Source organism: Periplaneta americana, chromosome 6 (genome assembly GCF_040183065.1).
Source record: "Periplaneta americana isolate PAMFEO1 chromosome 6, P.americana_PAMFEO1_priV1, whole genome shotgun sequence".
Lineage (NCBI taxonomy): Eukaryota > Metazoa > Arthropoda > Insecta > Blattodea > Blattidae > Periplaneta > Periplaneta americana.
The window spans coordinates 39,121,189-39,143,564 of record NC_091122.1 but is presented as its reverse complement, the minus strand read 5'-3'; the positions used below and the strand labels follow the sequence as shown (position 1 = coordinate 39,143,564).

General features: G+C 34.5%; 1 protein-coding gene across 1 annotated transcript; it reads right to left on the bottom strand.

The window, feature by feature from the left end:
* Window positions 1-366: 366 nt before the first annotated feature.
* Window positions 367-22,311, bottom strand: Tes (Testin). Its single transcript, XM_069827924.1, has 11 exons — window positions 22,090-22,311; window positions 21,283-21,371; window positions 20,573-20,697; window positions 20,071-20,210; window positions 17,795-17,949; window positions 14,377-14,437; window positions 11,282-12,566; window positions 10,031-10,182; window positions 7,140-7,244; window positions 6,460-6,618; window positions 367-1,116 (listed from the first exon to the last, which is right to left on the bottom strand). The coding sequence occupies exons 1-11, from the start codon at window positions 22,150-22,152 to the stop codon at window positions 928-930; spliced, it is 2,523 nt and encodes an 840-aa protein (XP_069684025.1). The 5' UTR covers window positions 22,153-22,311; the 3' UTR covers window positions 367-927.
* Window positions 22,312-22,376: the final 65 nt, after the last annotated feature.

Genomic DNA, 22,376 nt, shown 5'->3' with positions numbered 1-22,376 from the left:
TTGATTAATCTTATTAATTATTATAGACTATTGAATAGATTATGATAATACATTCATTATGTTTACAATAAATTTAATTATTGCTAAATCAAGATTACGAAAACTTTTTAATGCCAAAAAATTGCAATATAATATTGGCACAACTTGCTGTATTCTCAATTACATTAGAATAAAACCTAGATCAAAGTTTGACTAAAATATCCGTTTATTTTAAGCACCTCAATTTTTCAGTGGCCAAAAAAGGTAAAAAAAAGTGAGCAAAGTACGTGAGTGGCTATATACAATATATGACTAGACCTACTTTTTTCAGTTCTTACCATAGGATGAAGACTGTAACAGGTTGATATTCGAATAAATAACTACCAGTACAAAGTACATAAAAATTTTATTGTTTTAAAAAGGTTTTGATTTAAAGTCCCTGTATCGAAAATATACTATAAGAAGTTACACAGACTGTAAACAACTAAAAATCTATTATCACAAAAATATAGTGTATTACATCACAACATAATAAAACCGCCGATATCTTGAACCCTGTACTAACATGAATTCAATGCTTCAACATAGATATAAAGCTTATAAAAAAGTATTACGTTACTGGAATGTATATTTATTCCTAAGCCGTCATCAAGGCAAGCTACCACAAGTCGACATTTTCCATTAAAACGGTATTACATGGCACTTTTATAATAAATGATATCTTCTGAATTTTATTTCTTTTATTGTAGCATAAAATGCAGTATGTAATTATCTACTCAAACTGTATAACTACCATTTTTGATTAATATGAAGTCTAATATTTAAAATATGCTATAAAAATAATGCACTGTCACCCATTATATTTTCCATACAAATACTCTCTGCGTAATGAATGGAGATGAAAAATATTTTCCACATGGAATTATCGTTAACATTTGTTTACAAAAATTAAGCTCCTAACTGCACACATTCTTTGCTACAGAATGGTTTCTCATTCTTCACTACAAACTTGCCACCCAAGAGAGATTTTGTGCACTGAGCACAACGGAAACAGTTTGGTGACACATGCCAACTCAAATCCTTCCATCCCACGCGCTGGTCCCCTGCAGCTATCTTCAGTTTGCATGTATGACAACTCTGAAACAAAGAATAAATTAAAATGTAACAAATATTTTGTAAATTTCAATTGTAATATAAATATCCTCATCATTACTGGTCCCTTCACACAACTACCCTCACAAATGAAAGAAGAAATAAAAATTATCTCTAAATTGAAGATTTTATAAATGAAAGTATGGTCCTCACTTATTTGTGAGTGTCTTCAGTAGTGCTCAATTGTAGTGACCCTGTTATTACAAAATGCATGGACCTTGACATGGATTATTTCTTTTTTTCAGAATACAATGTATATGTCTTGAAAAAATGGTAAAGTAAAAGAGAACATTGTAAAAGAGAACATTTTATATCGCATTTCTAACTTTTATTTCACTTAAGGGTATATGTAAGTGAACGACCACAAATATTATCAAACTTTTATAAGAAAATGAACTCACAATTGGACAAAAATTACAAGGTACCGCTAAAAGACTTATTAGAACTTAAATATCTGATAAAAGTACAAAAAAGGTTACTAATAATATTTTTCAAACCAGTTTTATCAAAGTATGAAAAAAAAAATTGTAGTTACATCATTTGGTAACCATAACATTATTATGGTCTCTCGAACATCTTTAATATTTTTGCTGCATGTAATAAACACTTATTTCTGAAAAGTAGAATACTCTCAGACATGTAGAGTTGTTTAATTTAATACGATTAATTTTTCATTTGTCATATATATAAAATATATTAAAATTTACATATTGTTTTGTGACCCAATTTTTGTGTTTTCAAATAAATAGTCTACCTTTTGCATAAATGCATGTTAAATCAGGCACAAAATTTCAGAATTCTATGTCTAATGGTTGTGGAGTTATGAAATAATATGTGTGAAAATTTTCAAATTTTGGAAAATTTAATTTAAAGTAAAAAGTGAATCCTTAAAAATATTATTAGTAAAATTTTTCATATTTTTATCAGATATTTAAATTCTAATAAGTCATGTTCTGATACCTTGTTAATATTTGTGCAATTGTGAGTTCATTTACTTATAAAATTTTAGAAATATAGAGCCTGCATTTTCTGATAATATTTGTGGTCGTCCACATACATATACCCTTAAACTGTATTGTAGTATCCAGGTCATAAGAAGTCCCGTAACTCAATGTCAATGAATAGAAGATGGGCATACACATATGAAGTGGATCATGGAAGACTTGAAACAAGGAAAGTTGTCAGGATGGATATGCTTACGCAACTAGCTGTTTTATCTGTACTGGATATTAGTCATCCACAATTTCCTGAAGATAATGTTATCATAAAGTGATGTTACATTACATGTACGTTAACAACCTTCAAACAAGACAACTAAAACGGGTTTTAGAATCCTGTATGTGATTAACATGAACTGAAACTCATATTACTCAATGCATTTAATAATTTTACTCCAGTTTTAAGGTTTCATATCTTCTCCCTTAAATGAATTTGTGCCTTCTGATGCAATTACTACTATCACACACAATGCTATACTGAATAGCACAATACGATAAAAATACTTTATGCTCGACAATGCCGAAATGTAATATTTATACACCTGGTAGCAGTCCTTTAATGTATGTCATTAAAGTACACCTATTCATTAAAGTTCAGGTTTTCGATTATTCTCGGATATGCAATCGAAAGACAAATATCGAAACGTCACGGAGGCTGGAAATCCAATACTGTCGCAGAAGGTTATGTTCTATTACTATAATAATTAGCGTTAATTGTAAATAATATTCAAATAAATTCAATTTGTCATCTCGTTTTTCAATATCGAATTCAATTTCAAGGTTATATTAAGACTAATGTTTATCTTACTCTCTAGATTATAATATCAAGGTCGTCGACATTCGTTTCCCGGAAAAAATCAATACTTTCGTGTCTGCGCACATCTCACAATTTATGATGTAGGCTATTGCACTCACTCACATAACAATAACATGAATACTTATGAATAATTTCAAGTTAGAAATATGGTCGAGCATAAAAAGTCGCATTAAACTTGCCTATAATGGTAATTAAGAAGCTCGTATGAAAATTATGAAACTCGCGCTCGTTTCATAAACATCCTTGCGTCTTAATTACTACCATTATAGGCTCGTTGCATAATGTACTATTTTGAGATACTTGCTACTCAGCCTATCTCTGAAGTTCAGCACTGTAAATTCAACAGCTCTGGTTTCGATTTTACAAAAGTACCAGTACTGCTTTAATAAATGTCCCTTATTTTTGTAACAGCAAAGCAGTTTTTGTCAGAAAAAATGTAAACATCTCTCGTCAACAGCACAATAAAATAAAGCATCACAACTTAAAAATCAATTATAAAAAGCTTTCTAATCCTTTCCATACCTACCTTGTTGAACTAAAGCTGCCAGTACCAAAGTACACCACAGCTACCATGGGCAGCATGAAATGAGGAGAAATGCAATAGTTTTTAATACTTTTAGTCCCATTATCTTTAAACACGGGCCTAATGTTTTATAAGCTGAAGAGTGCACTAAACAATCAATTTAAATTATTTAAGGAAACTAAAGTACAAAAATTACCATTATTATGTAAGCATATACAGGGTTAGTTAAAAGCCCCGCACCACCTAAATAACTTTGGAAGCATGTGGTTCAGTGACATGAAACTTGGTGTGTGAGGATAACCATATACTAAGAACTCAGTAATGGTATTACTACGATTTTTCTATTTCCGGTTTAATCAGAAGTAACTCTAACTCTCTTATTTTAAATGGAACACCCAATATACTTTTTTATTTTTGAATAACGCTCATTAAGAGCTTTTCAAAAAGTATCCACACTTGATACTTCTGTACAAATTCAGTGTTGCTAAATCAATACTTCTGAAATACATTTTCAAGTTCAACTGGGTCATATCACAAGAGTGCAGCATATGTCAAGAACCAGGATCAATATTCAATCAAGACTACCTCAATACACTGCAAGAAGCTTGATACGACTAAACAAACAACAGAAGATCTAACTGGAATGTACTGGATGCAAGAGGAGTGATGAAAATTGCTTACCTCAATCACTATTAGAAAACAACGACATGTAGATTGAGAAAAAAGACACTCCGAAAGTTATTTTACTAAGATATAAGAAAACTTAGAAATGAATGAGCCTTAATCTCATAAATCGACAATGCTGTTTTCTTTCTCCTGAAAAATCTTTTTAAAAGCATATAATGGATCTTAGAGGAGCAGCAACGAAATATTTTTGACTGAATAACTTTATGATGTTTTTACTTTGTTAACTTTTGCAAGTTACCTGGCTGACTAGTTTCGAAGTGGTATCCTTCATTGTCCGAAGCCTAGTGAAGATCCTGTGCTGTCTTCTGGTTTCCTGTTGTGGTGAGATGTGTTTATGATTGTGTTGAAAAGGATGTGTTTTTGTATGTTTATAAAATATGTCATAATGTTTTAGTGTATTTAGTTTCTGGTTTTTTGGTTGAATGTGTAGTATTTTCATGTAAGTGTCTATATTGTTGTAGTTGTGATTGGAGTTTGTGATGTGTTCTGCATAGGTTGAATTGTTATGTGGTTTGGTTATGGCTGTGATATGTTCCTTGTAACATTTTTGAAATGATCTTCCAGTCTGTCCAATGTAGAAGTCGTTGCAACTATTGCATGATAGCTTGTGTACTCCTGTTAAGTTGTATTTGTTTGTGTGTTAAGATGTTTTTATAGTGTGTTCTGTATGCAATATTGTATTTTAGTTTCTCGAATGATGATGCATTCTCGTATATATTCTTGTTTTCGTATGTTAGTGTGATGTATTTGTTTTGTTCTTGTGTTTGTGTTGCGTTTTCTTTATTATGATGTTGTCTATTATTATGTTGGGGTTGTATCCATTTTCCTGTGCTATGTATTTGATAGTGTGTATTTCTTCTTTATAGTCTTGTTGGTTCATAGGAATGCTGATGAGTCTGTGTATCATGGAGCAAAATGCTGTGTGTTTGTGTTGTGTGGGATGATTGGAGATGTTGTGCATGTGTTTTACCATGGTAGTGGGTTTCCTATATATTTTGAACGTATGTTTTTTTGTTATGATGATACTTACTCATGGCTTTTAAGGAACCCGGAGGTTCACTGCCGGCGTCACATAAGTCTGCCATCGATCCCTATCCTGAGCAAGATTAATCCAGTCTCTACAGTCATATCCCACCTTCCTCAAATCCATTTTAATATTATTCTCTCATCTATGTCTCGGCCTCACCAAAGGTCTTTTTCTCTCTCCGACCTCCCAACTAATGCTCTATATGCATTTCAGCATTCGCCCATACGTGCTACATACCCTGTCCATCTCAAATGTCTGGATTTAATGTTCCTAATTATGTCAGGTGAAGAATACAATGCGTGCAGTTCTGCGTTGTGTAACTTTCTCCATTCTCCTGTAACTTCATCCCTCTTAGCGCTAGATATTTTTAATCACCTTATTCTCAAACACCCTTAACCTCTGCTCCTCTCTCAAAGTGAGAGTCCAAGTTTCACAACCATACAGAACAACCAGTAATTTTGTTATGGCGATGTCTTTTCTGTAGCGATATTTCGTCAGCATCTTTATGGCGTACATTCAATTTAAATTATACTTGGTTCTATTTTTATTTCTTATATGTTAATCACTTTTGTCTGAAACCTGTTTATATAATTTTTCATTTTAAATTTTACTGTGAGCTATTCTGTGTCCCAGGACAAACCCAAAATATTGGGTCAGACCAATAAATTAAATTAAAATGGATTTGTTGTTCTCTATTTCTAGTGTGTAGTGTAGTTTTGGATGTATCTTGTTTATGTAGGTTTTCAAAATATTTTTGTCCAGAATAGGAATTTTAAAGTGTTCTGAGGACTTCCATTAAACATATCATACTGTTTTTTTGTGTGAGTGGAGAAAAAAAAGAGGAGGAAGTAACTGTTTCTATTTCCAGTCTATATCCTCAAGAATTAGGTAATTTCGGTCTGATACGAACTTCACTGATCAATCCTTCTCGATTTTGGCCTTCCAACATCTTCCTGACCTTTAAGTTCACAATACAAGACTTGTTTGATTGATTACTCAGTCAAGATTCATTCTTCGTACATGATCATGCCAGTTCAAGTAGTTTTGAACAATCCTTTCATGCTAATTTAAAATGTTCAATTGAGATCTGATTTCTTAACTTTTCTTCTGTAATAACTTCTAAAATCGATCTCAGGAATCGAATTTTAAAAGACAGTACCCTGTATCCTACCCTCATATCTTCTCTCAATATAAATTATTGCACATCGCTCTAATTTTCAGCTAATTACAGTAGCTATTTTCTGACAACATAAAAATTGTATGTAAAATTCCTCACCTTGCCATACTTGGTTTCGTAACACTCGAGACACACTGGCTGGTTGTCTTTAGGGATGTAATGCTTGCCACCAAGTGGGGTGTCACATTCGTAGCAACAGAAGTGTTTCACATGGAATGCCTTTCCTTCCGCACATGTGTACTCTTTTACAAAAATCAGCTATAAAAATAAATCTTAAAATTAGACGATAAGTATATTTCCAGCACACACATACACAGGATGATTCTGAAATAATACTACAAACTCGTAGATATTATAGAAGAAAACAAAAGAAATATAATAATAAAATCCGCGTGTCTGGACTGCATTAGTATCTGAAACAAAAGCACTAAAGTTTCAGAGTAAACAGTTTAGAATAACAATGCTGATTAACATAAAACACTCCAACAGACAATTGATACTCTGCCTTCAATTGAGATACTGTTTACGTTTGGTCTCCGCTTTTAAGTGCAGCCATAGCAAGAAATGGATATATGGTGTATGAGCAAGTAGAGAGAGTGAAAATAAATATTTTCTGCCCAAGACAATATGTCAGATATCTTTGATATAGTAAAAAAGTCTATGAGACGACTATTTTAATACTGCCTAAAAATTAGAGGTAAATATCCTAAGAGAAATACACTATGAGTGATATCTGATGTCGCTGCAAGTGGTGGTTAATAACAGTAAATTCTACGTACCTCATCACAAGCAAAACATCGAGGAATATCCAGCAGTTCTGCATAGTGACGACCGCAATAAACATCACCCTTATGGAAGAAGTAAATCAAATCCACCAGCAATTCCTACAGAACAATTTACATAAGTTATTAATAAGTCTTCAAAATATAGTCAAATTTGTGTAAAATGTTCAGCCAAGCCTATCATAAAATTACACTTCAACTCCGACCCCCATTTTTTTGTGTTACACTTTTATGCATACATCTTAGTACAAGACAGAGGTTGTTTTTTTATTTTTTTTTAATACCAATGGCAGGTAATTTGTTCATCATTCACCTATATGAAGCCAATTATGAAGACACAATTGTTGCCCAGGGGCCTGTTTCACAATGTTTACAATCTTTGTAAATTGTAAACTTCTGTTTCACAATCTTTGTTTGTAATGTTGAACTTAGGAAATCAAATCTTTACAAATTATATTTTGCTCATTTTACAAGTATTCTGTTTCACAATGAAAAGTAATTTTACAAACGTGTAAATTTTACTTGTAAAATTAGCACATTTTCTACAATACCTCTGAGATGTGTAAAGTTTGATATTGCAACAAATTATGAATAAATACAATAAAGACATACTTATTAAATTAATTTTTGAGTAACTGGATAATATTAAGAATTAAACTAAAGCAATTTTGATGTTATTAAGAAGTTCTAATGACTCAAACGAAGATATTGAATTTAGGCCTAACCAAACAAAGACATATACGTAAAATTCTCCGGGCAAGAATTAATAGGCTAACATGTTCATATCATTGTATAAATTTAAAGAAAGGTTTCGAATGAGTCCCGCGCTATACTTCAGAATACCGCGTAAGTATTTATATACGAAGACTGTATTTAATACCTAAATACTCACACTTAATAAAGAAGTTCCTTACACCAAAAATAAATAATTCAATAATGCAATAGCGGCACTACTTACGCGGTATTCTGAAGTCGTTTTGAGTCCCGTTTCGCTGGAATCTCTCCTACAAGATATGGGACATCATATCCAACATCCAAAAGAGAAAAGTGATGCCCTAACCTCAAAGCGAGAACTGTATTGTTTTGCATTGGATGCATACTAGCTGTCAGTTCCGTGGGTTAGCAGATAAGAATGGAATTTCTAAGATATCAGTGTGGAAAAGTGCCCACAGGGTAGTTGATGTTGTTAAAAGAGTTAAATTCGGGGCAGGCTTTTGATCACCAAAATGTTATTTAATATAGCACAGAATTTTTATGCTGCTCATGGGATCACTAATGTTTGAGAGGTTAGGAATGCAACATTAATAAATACTGATGGATCAACACAAAAAATTAACCTGATTTAGTGTTTAGACATAGTAATTATTTTATAAATTGCATATTTATACGTGGACCAAATCTGTTATTTACTTATTTGACTGAATTTTGTGCTAACTTTGGTCATTTAAGTAACAAATGTATTGGTATACTCGACCAATCACATCACATGAAACTCCATTGTCGCCAATATATAAAAATCTAAATACTTTTAATTTTTTTTTAACAATACTTTATATTTTCTGTTGGTGAAATATGAATCAGCAAGCTTAGAATAATCTATTTTAGTACCAAATATAAACATATGTATCGATAGTAGTAAAAATATGTATCGATAGTAGTAAAAATACAGCGACTTCAGCTCTGCTCCTTAGCAATTTTTGTAAACTGTCGTTGGCGATATTGTGTAACCAATAATGTGTATTTGTAAATTTCAATGAGTTAGAAAGAGAAAGATGTCAATTTCTTTAGCTGATTTTGTAAAGTTCGTCAGACTTTACAAACTAATAAAATAGCATTGTGAAACGCAATTTACAAGCATTTGTAAACTTTTACTTGTTATTTGTAAATTGTTAATTTGTAATTTGTAAGAATTGTGAAACGGGCCCCAGGATGTACCATAGGAGGCTAGTCTATGCTACATCCACAACAAGATGAGATGATGATGGAGATTTGTTGGGATGCCACAGAGGAACCAGAGCTCCTGAAGAAAACCCCTGTGTTACCTGGACCACGGACTTGCCCAACACAAGTTATAAATCGAGGGTATTCCAGGAATTGAACCTAGCTCCATAGGATTATAAGTCCAGCACTCTAGTCACTAGACCACCATTTTAATGTTATATTTATAAAGGCCTTATAAACTACTTAATTGCTTTATAATTAGATAATCATGTTTAATAGTCTGGAGTGATTTTGAGCATTTTATTAAATATTTATATACATGCTGTCAGTGCTGAAATGGAGGCCATATTAATTAATCGTATGGTGAAAAGAAAATTTTGTCTGTATGGAGCCATACAGTATATGGGTGCCTAAGTTTAGTAAGCGGAGATCTGTACAGATCTTAGATCATCTCTTGCTGTTCCTAATGTATTTTGTTTGATGTTCATAAACAAAAACTGTCCACCTCTGCAGCACTGGAATCCAGAATTGTATAAAATAATGGTTGAAAAACAAGAAGTGCTGCAAATACACACTCCAAGATTCATCGAGACAAGTGTGCATCTACAGTGGGGCTACATGGTGTATTCTTTAAATCAAGCTTGTTGTACAATTAAAATGTAAAGCAAAACAATTTCTTTACTTCTTCTTTAATATATAAAAAAAATATATATATTAAATGACAGTCGGAGAGATTGAGAGAGGAGAGTAAAATATATTTCAAAGGAGAAAACAAGGGGTGGGGTGTATGGCCAAGAGAAAAATTACCATGACAGCATTGCCTGCTGTAATGTAAGCAATGTTAGACGTAATTTGTATTTGTAAACTATTTAACTTTACGAAGTTCTCAATTGATCGATTTCACATATTAACAAATTCAATACGAAAAACAAACAACATAAACACACCTCACAAGTACAGCAAACAAAACACTGTGGATGCCAAGCTGCCTGTTTCCCTGCTCGTTCTGCTAGTACAGCAACCTGACCTCCCAGCAAAACCTCTTTGCATTTATGGCACTCCACACGGTATTCCTCAACTTGTGTACTATCTCCTAGACCTGTCAAAAAGATATATACATACAGTATAAAATTGCAAAGCTGTTCCACATATACATAAGAAGGCATGAAGGTGCAGGAGAAATAGGGAGGTATTTTTCACCTTTCATTACCTCGTCAATATATGATTCCATTTATGTATATAAAAAAAATCCATGGCGCTACATCCCATGAAGGGCCAAGACCAACCAGCTGGCTGCTGGCCTCACGTCCGCATACCGAAGCAGAGATGGACGATCATCCAACCAGTATAGAGATATCGTGTGGTTAACACGATGATCCCCCCAGCCGTTATAGCTGGTTTGGGAAACTGGATTTTTGCTACCAACTGCATCACGATGTTGGGTGGGCACCAGTCCCACACACTGGCCGAAATTTCATGAGAAAATTTCTTCCCCCATGAGGACTCGAACTAGAGCGTATTCCGTAATGCGAGTCCTAGGCAGGATGCCTTAGACCGTGACGCCATGGCGCGGAACTCCATTTATGTATATTTTATGTAAAATACAAATGGGAATATTTCTTTTAACTTGATAAACTGTAATATAGTAGAAGTCCCATTTAATAGTGTCCAATATACTGCGAATTCGTATCTAACATGGGGGAACTGTGTACCCCAAAATTTTAAAATTTATTTCAATTTTTATATTTCAAATGCAGTGAAATATTGCAGCCAGCATAGAGCTTCTTGTATAGCACGTTCTTGCAGTGCAATTTACCACTGTAGTCAGGTATGCTACGACCCTAATGGACAATGGCTGTAGTTTGGGGGCTTAAAACTGCATTTTAAGGATTGAACAGAACTTACGGGAAATAAACCCTGCCTCAACAAGTTCTCAATACAATTCGCCTGAGATATGGCTTTCTCTTTTCAGAAATCTTGAAAATCTGTTGAAGTTATGTACAGTATAGTCTTTTAGTCTGATGTGTAATTTTGAGTTTAATAAATGCAGAGTGATTTTTGGATTGATATTATAAATAAGTCAAGACGGAAACATTAAAAGCACATTACTTGTTCTTCATGACACTGTTTTTTAATTGCATGTAGGAGTGTAAAGGATAGAACGAATATAAAATCTGACACAAAAATGAAATACACACCTGATAGCTGCCCGAGTTTTTCTGCCAAAGAATAGTCAACATTTGCAACTTCAAGTCCCTCTTGCTGTGGAAGATGACTTTGCTGCATCACAAATGCTGATTTAGGCATGGAGTCTCCTCCGATAGATTCGGAATGAACTACCTGCCCCGAAATATTTGAGGAATATGGCACAAATGTTGCATCGTGAGAAAGAATAGTGTCCTGGTTTCCATGAGGTACAGACTTATCTGAAAGACTGCCAGTGCTCTGAGAGAAAGAATCATCCCGAGGTATCCTGTCACCACTTCTGTTCAAAGGAACTGTATTAAGAGAATGCTTGTGCCCTGGATGTACTGAAGACTGTGCAACGTCACTTGGGTATTTTTCTGAAGATATAATTCCACCTTGCAAGAAATTACCTGATTGAAGACTTGGAAAATGGCTTAAGTTATCACCTAACTGGGAGGAATAAGAGCCATCAATAGGTTTCAGAATAGCAGGACTTGTTTCATCCTGCACTGAAGCTCTACCTACATTCGGTGCATTTCCAATCAAAGCTGTCCCTGACTGCAGTCCTGTTGAAAACGAAACAGCTGATGGGTGTTTGGATGCTGTAACAATCCCATCTCTTGAAGAAGAATTACTTTTTGATGGAATATTTGCATTATGAAATGGAGGCAGTTGATTTTCTTTATCTGTTTGAGAGCCTTCTTTTGATGTATTCAATGCTCTTGTCTGCTGACTGACCAGTCCAACAGGAATTTGTGTGGAATAGGCAATATCGTGTGCTTGCTGTTCTGAAACAAAAGCTCCATCTCTAGCATGTGTTAAGGTTGGACCACCACTCATATGACCTTTAGTGAGAGTTGAAGGAAGGAAATTTGCTTGCTTCCCTCCTGGAAGTTGCGCAGAAGGTTGTACACCCTGTTCAGAATACACCAAATCATAAGGAAAATGGTCAGCAACAAGTTGTGAATCAGCAGAGCTGCTTTGAAAGATGACATTATTCTGGACTGAAGGTAGAAATGCACTTGGTGTTTTCAAGTTTGTGGTACTGGTAGGAAGAGAATCTGGCAGAGGAGGAGGAGGGGGAAAACTATTGGGATCATCCTTGTCGTAGTGCTGTGTGGTGAAAGGACGTGGGAGAGGTATTGAAGGAAGTGACCTGAGGCATTGAGCAGAGTGAGAACTTGCAATTCTAATTGGTCTGCTTTCTCCTGTAACAGCTGAATGTGCCACAGTGACAGACTGGTGTCGAGCAGGTCCTGAGTAAGGCAACCGTTGTTCAGCATACAGGACAGGAAGCTGTGTAAGAAAAGAAAAGCAATTTTAGAAAAACGTGCTATATACAACTACAAAGTCGATCTTATGAATTTATTGCCAACAATAATTTCCTTGTGTACAATATTTATCTCACGTCACTGGCAGAAAATATCAGCTCACCAGAACTGTTTTGAGTTTCAATGTCAAAATAAGAACTCCCAGACTGTTAACAGTTATTGTTGCAGATCACAACTGAAAGCATATATTATTTTAATGTACCGAAGTACATATGATTTTCCATGCAGATATTCTGCGTCATCATACGGTGAAAGAGTAATGGAATGGAGAAAAATTCTCTTTCACCGTATGATGACGCAGAATATCTGCATGGAAAATCATATGTACTTCGGCACATTAAAATAATATATATGATATGCGTAAATCACTTCGTGATTTAAGACGGCGCTTATTCCGTCGGATCCTGGCCAACTAGTCACTCATTACGAGTGCACCTCAGCACATGTGTGGACTTCAGTCCTACGTTCATAGACATCTATGACGTAGTGCAGAGGGAACCCAAGAGTTGGAACTTAAAAAACTGAGACGATTCTTCCGACGCCGGGGTGGGTGGAATCCGGTGTGGCTTAGTGGATAAAGCGTCAACACATAGAGCTGAAAACCCGGGTTCAAATCCCGGCGCCGGAGAGAATTTTTCTCCGTTCCATTACTCTTTCACAACTGAAAGTGATTATAAGGGTCAGACTTAAGTTATACAGAGAGAGTCAGCAAAAATTTACCGCACTATACTGTTTTCGCTGTAAGAAAAATCCTAATGTAAACATAAGCACGTTGCTGTCATACCTGTGATTGGCTCCCAGTCGAAACACTCACATGACGCAGGAAAATATAGTTCGTATTTGGAAACCACAATCTTGCATTATTTGAAAATAAAACATTGAATTCTAATTGTTAAATACGATGAAACATTTAACTTTACTCATATGTAAAACGCTATGTAAAAGAAAAGCTACTTTTATATTTTGTTATGTACTATGAATGCAGATGACTACCAACAGTAATACTGAGGTAGTCTGTTCTTGTAACAAGCTGGCGTCACTTGAGCTCGTAGTTGTTCACGTAAGCACGTGGTACTGAAGTATGGCTTTTGCATCCTCAACTGTCCATTGTGAAGACATAAGACTTAAAAATAATTTAATTACAGTAATTATAAAATAAATGTTTCCTAAGCAAACGAATGCACAGTAGTAAGGTTAGGCCTACTTGACGAGTAACTGGAAATGTTTAACATGAAACAGAATGTACAACAGTAGGCGGGAACACGTACTGAGAATCTATGGCGCCAAACAGCAGCCAATGAAGCCTCACTTCAGTCACGTGCTATTGTTTACATTAGGATTTTTCTTACAGCAAAAAGAGTATAGATTGGTCTGGACATAGTCAAAGTACACAAGTCAAGGTTACAAAGATTATTTCCGTATATGAATCAATGCAATATTGAATCTCCTTAAGAAAATTGATGCCATCTATGATTTACAGAGTAACAAAAATGTTAAAATAGTATTTGTTTAAAAGACTTTACATCAAAGTCTACTATTTCACACAAACTCTAACTCCACAAAAAAAAATAGCTTCTGACTTCTTAGCCTGGAATACAATAACATTTTAACAACAAAAAAAAATCCTTGTCTTTGTGATATAATTAATCACATTTCCTTTTAAATAAATGTAAATCAAGGTGTTAAAAAATTTAATAATTCAAGTTACAGTTATTTCAACTCAAACAAAGTGCATAAGTAACTCCAAATTCGGAAGGCAAGAGAGTAACAGTTACCTTTGTAACACGACCTTGGCCCACAACATTATTCTTCAAATTTTCCAAGTATTGCTGTAGTCTGAAAGCAAATGCAAATATTATTCAGAATATTAGAAGTGTATAAAGTACAGACTTCTCAAACTATCTAATAATTATATTAAATCCTATAGTAATATTAACGCTAGAACATCACATTTAAGAAATCGTCAATTGTTATATTATAAAAAACACTTGAGCACATAAAAATTCATCAGTGTTAAAAATGTGTTCAAATGGGATTTAGATTTCAGCATTTCTTACATGAAATATAAACATTTTCTTATTAATATACTGAAGGTAGTTGATTTTAAATAATATTGCTATCTATTTGTTACTCTGTAATTTGCCAATTATAGTTACATTTTACACTTCTGGCTATGCCATCTATACTTAACTATTTTCCATGTATTTTTATTTTGTATTTGCATTTATATCTATATCTGTGTCTTTTATTTAGGTAGTATCTGTGTTTTTTTTTTTTTTTCATTTTTAATTTGTATTTAAACTTATATCTTGCATTTGTATCTGATTTATCTCTTTTTTCATATTATCTGCAATTCTATGTTTTTAAACAAATATCTGTACTGTCTATTGTAATTGGGGCTTTGCTCTGTTATAGATATAAATAAATAAATATACTGACATGTAAGACATTCAGTCTATCTTATAAGTTTCTCCCTAATAGCTGCATTACATGTCTCGTGTGTCATCCAAAAGAATATTATTATTCCTCCTCTAAGGGCACTAACTTGTAAGACTCAGAAACGAAATTATCAAGGAGGAAAGAAGGAAAAAAAAGAAAAGGAATTTTGATATAAGCCTTGAATTGCTTCCATTAATAATTGTGAGCATACATCATCTTCATTTAAAATCTGCCATTTATTACCGTATTGGCCCGAATCTAACATGATGTTTTTTGCATAAAAACCATGCCACAAAAACCGGACTCATATTATAATCGAGGCCTAAGCCATTTCAAATGTGAAAGAAGCCTCCTTATATGTTACGCAGACTGTACTATCAACTTATCATGCAGCATCTTCTTCTGTGACGTGTACAGGACTGGGCCTGCCACTGTCAAGATCACATGTTCAATCTGATCTACCCTATTCCCGATTTCTGTTACTGTAGCAGTACCATAATATTACCCTACACTCTCTCATACATTGGTTAAATTTATTTTGTGCGAGATCGTGTGTATTTGCTTGTTTTCCGCACAAAACCAATACGCGGTAAGTGTGAAATACCACATTCAGTATTCCCAACGTAACACACATAACAATTTCCCTCTTCTTACCGCTTAAGCGCGACATTCATTTTACTGCTTTAGGCTTTTAACATATTATTTTAGAGACGTTTAACATAGTAATAATTATAAATTGGAAACTTACCACTGCAATTGCATCTAAATTGCACTGTTAATTATTGTTTTTAAATATTTGCAAAAATTAAGTAGAGTCTACTACTCCACGAAACTTATTGCATTCCTGATACAAGTAACATTAAGGAAGCCGTGAAAAAATCAACAAGATTCCAGATGCCGATGTTATTACTGCAATATGTTATATAAATAATATTGTTAAAATATTAAAATGAAAAATAAATCATTACATAACCTTACCGTTTGTTTTAAGTTCGCATTTATAGACTGGGGGAAAAAAAAGACAGACGTATATCACGGCCTGCTGGAGTATAGTAAACACAGAAAACATTTTATAGTAACAATGTTGAAGAAAGATATTTTGGTTTTCCGAAGTTGCCGTCATTAAACAGAAACCAACATGGAGATTTCATTGCAACTAATTAGAAATTCGTCTTTCAGGAATGTAATAAACGATCTTCGCACAAAATAATGTACGATACACGAGCGGTATGTTTGTTTTCATGTTCTTGGAAATTAAAAAAGCTCAACTACGTTTCGTTTTTTCAATCTTTTCCTCGAACATGAAAACGTCAACATACCGCTCTTGTAACGTATATTACTATTAACGTGTTTAAGTCTGAAGAATTAGTAAATTCATGTAAAATACGAAAGCAAAAGTCTGTAAATAATTATATCTGTACAAAGATGCAGTGCACATTATTTACGTAATTAATCAACAATCGCAATCTAACTACCAATCAGATACTGCAATGGGTAGTACTGAAGGAGTAGGTTATTTTACAATGCTTTATCAACATCTTAAGTTATTTAGCGTCTGAATGAGATGACGGTGAAAATGCTGGTGAAATAAGCCCAGATTCCGGCACCGATAGTTACTCAGCATTTGCTCATAATGGGTTGAGGGAAAACCCCAGAAAAATCTCAACCAAGTAACTGGGCCACCTGGTTTTGCGGCCAGATGTGCTAACCATTACTCCACAAATGTGGAAAGTAATGAAGGATTTGAAAGAAATTACGGTACTACCTTAATTACTTTTTAGTGTTGTTCCTTTCTCCCTAAAATTATTTTTGTTATTTCTGTGAGGACTGCGAAAAAGAGGAAGAATGGGAGTGAAACAGAAGTGTGTGATGCTAAAAACTTAGAACTTGGAGATAAAGGTACAGTTTATTAGTTTTCTTCCATTTTATAACATTTGTAATGTGTACATTGTATATAGTGTAATGTTTTTATTTTCCTAAAAACAACATCTGAAAATCTTGGAATGTAAGCTTTCACGGCCGGCGTGATAGGATGCGTATTTTCTGGGCTAGAGGGCCGTGGTCTGTCGGTGTTAAAACTAAACGTTTCGTCCACTACTCCGTGGTACACGTGTGCACACAGCAGATCTCTCCACACACGTGTACCACGCCACTGAAGATGTCCACCGGAGTAGTGGACGAAACGTTTAGTTGTAACACCGACAGACCACGGCCCTCTAGCCCGGAAAATACGCATCCTAACATTTGAAAACTTCGGGTGATATTATATTCGAGGTCGTACTAGATTCAGGCCAATACAATATTTTACGATAATATAATTACATTAATTGTACTAACACATGGCAGATGATAGATGAAATAAAAATTACTCCAGTATAATTTAAATGAAGTTTCACTATTCATAACAAATGCAATTAATTATAACACCATGTACTAATTGTATTAAGTTCCAGTAACGAGATTTTTTTTAAATTGGTTATTTTACCATGCTTTATCAACTACTACGGTTATCTTCTAGCATCTGGGTGAGATGAAGGTGATAATGCCAGCGAAATGAGTCTAAGATCCAGTACCGAAAATTACCCAGAATTTGTTCTTGGTAGGGTGCGGGAAAACCCCGGAAAAAACCTCAATCAGGTAACTTGCACCACCCAGAATTTGAACCCGGCCCGGGTTACTCCACAGTGGTGGACAGTAACGAGATAACTAGAAGATTTATTAACACTGATCTCAGGATTATTTTAAAATACTAACCCTTGTATTTCATCTGGTGTCAATCCATGACACTTTGAAGCATCCAAATCATGCAATGGAACTTGTTTCTCTAACTGCTGCCGTCTATACAATGCACCATCACTACCTGATATTGGAAGCTTGGATGGAGGTAACTGCTGCATGTACTCTGCAGCCTAAAAGTGGAAGAACAAAAAAAACATGTTCAAACAATTAAACTAGATTTTCTGACGATCACTATTGCTATTTACAAAATAATATAATAATAGTAAACTGCCCCCCATTGAGGGTAGCCCTTCTGGACTCAGTATATCCTCAAAAAAAAAAATATTATACATATGTAAACATAGATATTAAATTTTAAAGAAGGGAAACGAAGAAAAGGGTGTGAAAAATTACAATTGCTATTAATGTGGCACTATGTGATTAATTAGGATTTGGCAGGATTTTTTTAACACAATTATCACAATGTCATCCCTCAGAGATGTTGGCAGAGCAAACTGCTGTCGAAATTCTTCGAAAAAAGATGGTATAGTCCCTCTAGCACCTATGAGCAAGCCGAATACCTCAACGTGAATTAAGGCATATTTCAGCTTGAAATAGTTGACTGTAGGCTCATAGATCGACTTCTTCTCAAGGTGGACCTCGGCTGACTGATGACATTCTACTTCAAAACGTATTGTGGGGTCCACAATGATGCCCTGTTTAGTGTCAGCATTGTACGCTAAAATATCTACTCGTCTCGTTGACCCATTTTCAGCTAGATAGGAGGTTTCTTCTTCTACTATCCAGCCCTTATTTCTTAATGCGGCAGCAATTTTGTATCTTACAAGATGATGTCTAGAGTTCCTCAGGAGCAATCCCTGTTCACAGAATCCCAAGACGTGTGCTAAAGTTTCAATCTCCGGGCAGCCATGTCTGCACTGGGTACTGTCGAGAGATCTGCTGCTAAATTTGCTGCCATTTTCAGGCTAGATATCCATTCACTAGTCGAAGGTCCTGATACTGATCATGTATAAGCCATTTTCGTTAATTTTCATGCAATGCATCGAAAAAATTGTACCATATAGTGTAACTATTTGCCATAGGCCTATTCTTAATTCTCATCCATTTCTTAATATACATATTTTGATTATAAAATGTGGCATACATTTCTTTTTTCGAGGAAGAGGGCTGCTTGCCTTTTACTTAATCTCCACTCTGCAGGACAAAATTTAATTCTGGGGCAGTGAAACTTGTGTAATTCGAATCTGAAGGGCATAAGAAAAAATTCGAATTATGGAAAAATTCGAATTAAAAAAATGGTACTGCAGAAGGCAAACTACAGGTGTACTGTATGTACTATGTATTACTATAACATTTCAAGACAACAGGGTATTATAATACAAGAAAATATAGTGCTGTATAATGATAGGCCTATTACATAAATACAGTACGATACAGTAATTAGTAAACATTTATGCACAACACATGCAGTAGTTAAAAAAACATACCTTACTAGGCCTTTGTTAAGTAGGATGTGATTTTAGTCTGTTTCTTTTTATTGATTTGCTGGGTTACTGTAAAGTCCTCCAGTTTATTTAATGCATCAAACAGAGAACCATGCACATTTTGGTGTCCCTGAATGAATCTTCTTAGCTCTCGGAAGTGAAAGATCGGGGTTTCGGAGTTTGTGAAAAGCAATGCAAGTGACCGTTTTAACTGAGTACAGTAACTGTACTTTCGAGGTGAATGACACTCCAAGGGTTGTCAACCTGCACTGGGACCACTTTCTCCGAAAAGGAGATACAATGCATTCCCGGTTCCAGCCTCCAACCCCTATGGTCAGGTCAATTTGTTACAGTACTGGCTCGTTCCGCCTTTGCCACATTTCACTGTAAAACTCATGTCCATTCTGGATTTTTTTTCTTCGAATTAAACAAAATTATGTTCGAATAAAAGACGACATTTATGCACTGTTTCCATAGCAAATTCAAGGGGACAAAGGAAAACTTTCGAAATAAAGAATAATTCGAATTAAAAACGTTCGAATTACACAAGTTTCACTGTACCTTCTATTAAGCAGGTGGCCATTCAAGACTAGGAAACATACCTCCTCCAAGCAATTCAGTTTTATGGTGCGAATAAAAGCAGTTCTCCTCCAGCAGACAAGTGTGAGGAGTTTAATGAAGAGAGGCTATACGAGACGCTAGTAACTGGGGTATTTTATAAACTTTAGGAGCTCCTCCCCACACTCTCAACTCTTTTGAACTGTTATGATGAGGTAAAACAGAAAATGTTAGATAATTTAAACTCACCACATCCTCGGGGACATCTGGAGGAATCCAATCAAATGCAATGCCTTTCTTATTTGCAGTAGTGTTAGAGCTGGTATTGCCACTACTTCCAACTGTATTGGAGACACTAACGGATGTTTCAGGGACTTTTATATTTAAAACTACAAGAGAAACAATGTACATTATTAATACCTTATTAACAGACATATGCCGAGTTTTCAAGGTCATTTTAAACTATAATCACTAGGGCTAGGATTCTTAGGTAAATAAATATTTTATTTACGCTGTAATAGAAACTCGTAATTGTGTTTTAAGTTTCGGACAAAGTCACCCGAGTTTATATTTTAAATTTTATTTCACATTATTTGGAATTTTTAAAATGTAAATACATATTTTCAAATATCCATATAAAAACACATGAACATTAAGCTTTCATCAAATAATTTTCGACAAAAGCACCATTTCAGATTAATCATCGTGCTATAAACTATAAAAAATAAAATAACATGTCTTCAAAACTTACAGGCGCCAGTTCGTTTCTTTTTTCCAACACCAGTACTGGCAAAGAGAATTTCAAACTGTTCATAACCTTCGTCATCTCGTACATCATGTTCCTCTTTCTTGCATCTACAGTTTCGACATGACTTCCTACAAAATTAATACGATAAGATATGACTTACATGGATATATAGTTAGAAAGTAACTAGCAATTGTAGTATTTGTCAGTACCGAAAATGAAAACAAAGTTGACAAATTAGACAACTAGAAAATCAGTATAATCCACTAGCATATGTAGTAATAGAGGAAGACAGGTAAGTTTCACCCTTAAAATATAAAGTAAGAAAACCTGGACAAAAAGGAAAATGGCATAGGTATTCCTACTGAGTTTATTCCCACGAATAGTCACAAATTTTATTTATTATTTCAACATTTCTCACAGTTATGAATAATTACTTAATAATAAATACCTACTAATATAAATTATGCTGTTAATTATGATTATTCGTATTTTACGTCTGTATTTATTTCCTCCTGGGTCAAATTGATCACGTAACGAACTAAAGCACTGTGCATGAAATAACGAAAATATTACATAAATAGTTTCTTTCTTGGTATCATTATCCCTCATTATCAAAATAAAATTCTCTACTGTTTGAACTATGTGGTAAAGGCTCTCCTGGTTCAATTAGTTGTTGCTATACTGACAGAAAGCAATCATGCACTTAGACCTACCTCCAAAAATGTAAATCTAACCCTGGACATGCATCTCCACAGCTCAGACAAGGTGCACCTGCTCCAATCTCGTGTGCTAAGCGATGTGGCTGAAGATAAAGGAGAATAAATTAAAACTAAAACCAACCAATAATTGTGTAAGTCTAATATAGGTAAGTACCAATACGTCACCAAACTGTGTTCTCTGCAGAAAAGAACTTGCAATACATATAAAAATATTAATATCAAAGATGTTTACTGGTAATTCTCCAGAAAAGCTACACCAAAGAAGGAGCAATTTTATTTTATTTCATTGGTTTCTGTGAGATGTACCTATATCGTGATATACATATGCTTTTAGTCTGCAGCCACAAATCCTCCAGCATAACAACTGTTTGATACTTACCGGTACCTGTAAGCTATATTTTAATGCACTGCTGTAGTCATTTACGTCCCCCCCTCCAATTGTTACAAAAGTATGATTTAGTTATAGGCCTAATAATCTTAACCGAATATTTTTTTATTATATACTTGTGTTGTAATAATTTGATAGCTACTATACGGTTATCACATTGATCAACTCTAAATTTTACAGGTCATGAAAGAAGACTTGTAAACAAAGGAAGGGCTTCAATATCTTAAACTGATCTCGTATATACGATGACATTCTTGCATTGACAATGGATTGCAACGTCAAAATCAAGTTATTCACTGCTCTTTCACATACCTACAGGTCCCACTTCTGTAACATAGCCTACTTACGAATTGAATATAATAGCAATAACTTGTTGAATACCGGCACTAATAAATTATTATAGGCCTACTCACCCTTTTTTTCTTATTTTCAAGTAATAACATCCATTCTGGTGTTTTTGCAGTTTCCTCAGACATTCTAATTTTCTGCTGCGTTCGATCTAAAGGTCACAAGAATGTAACGACATAAACTTTTATTTGAAACGCGTAACTTTATCATATCAACAGCCCCACCTACTTCGAAGAACGATAGATGGTGGCGAGGATGAATCATGCCGTGGGGAGAACTCCCCCCCCCCCTCGAATCTGTTGATCTGTCATCTTCATTTGCTTCCATTCTCGTGCCTGGGCCTTCGTCGTTG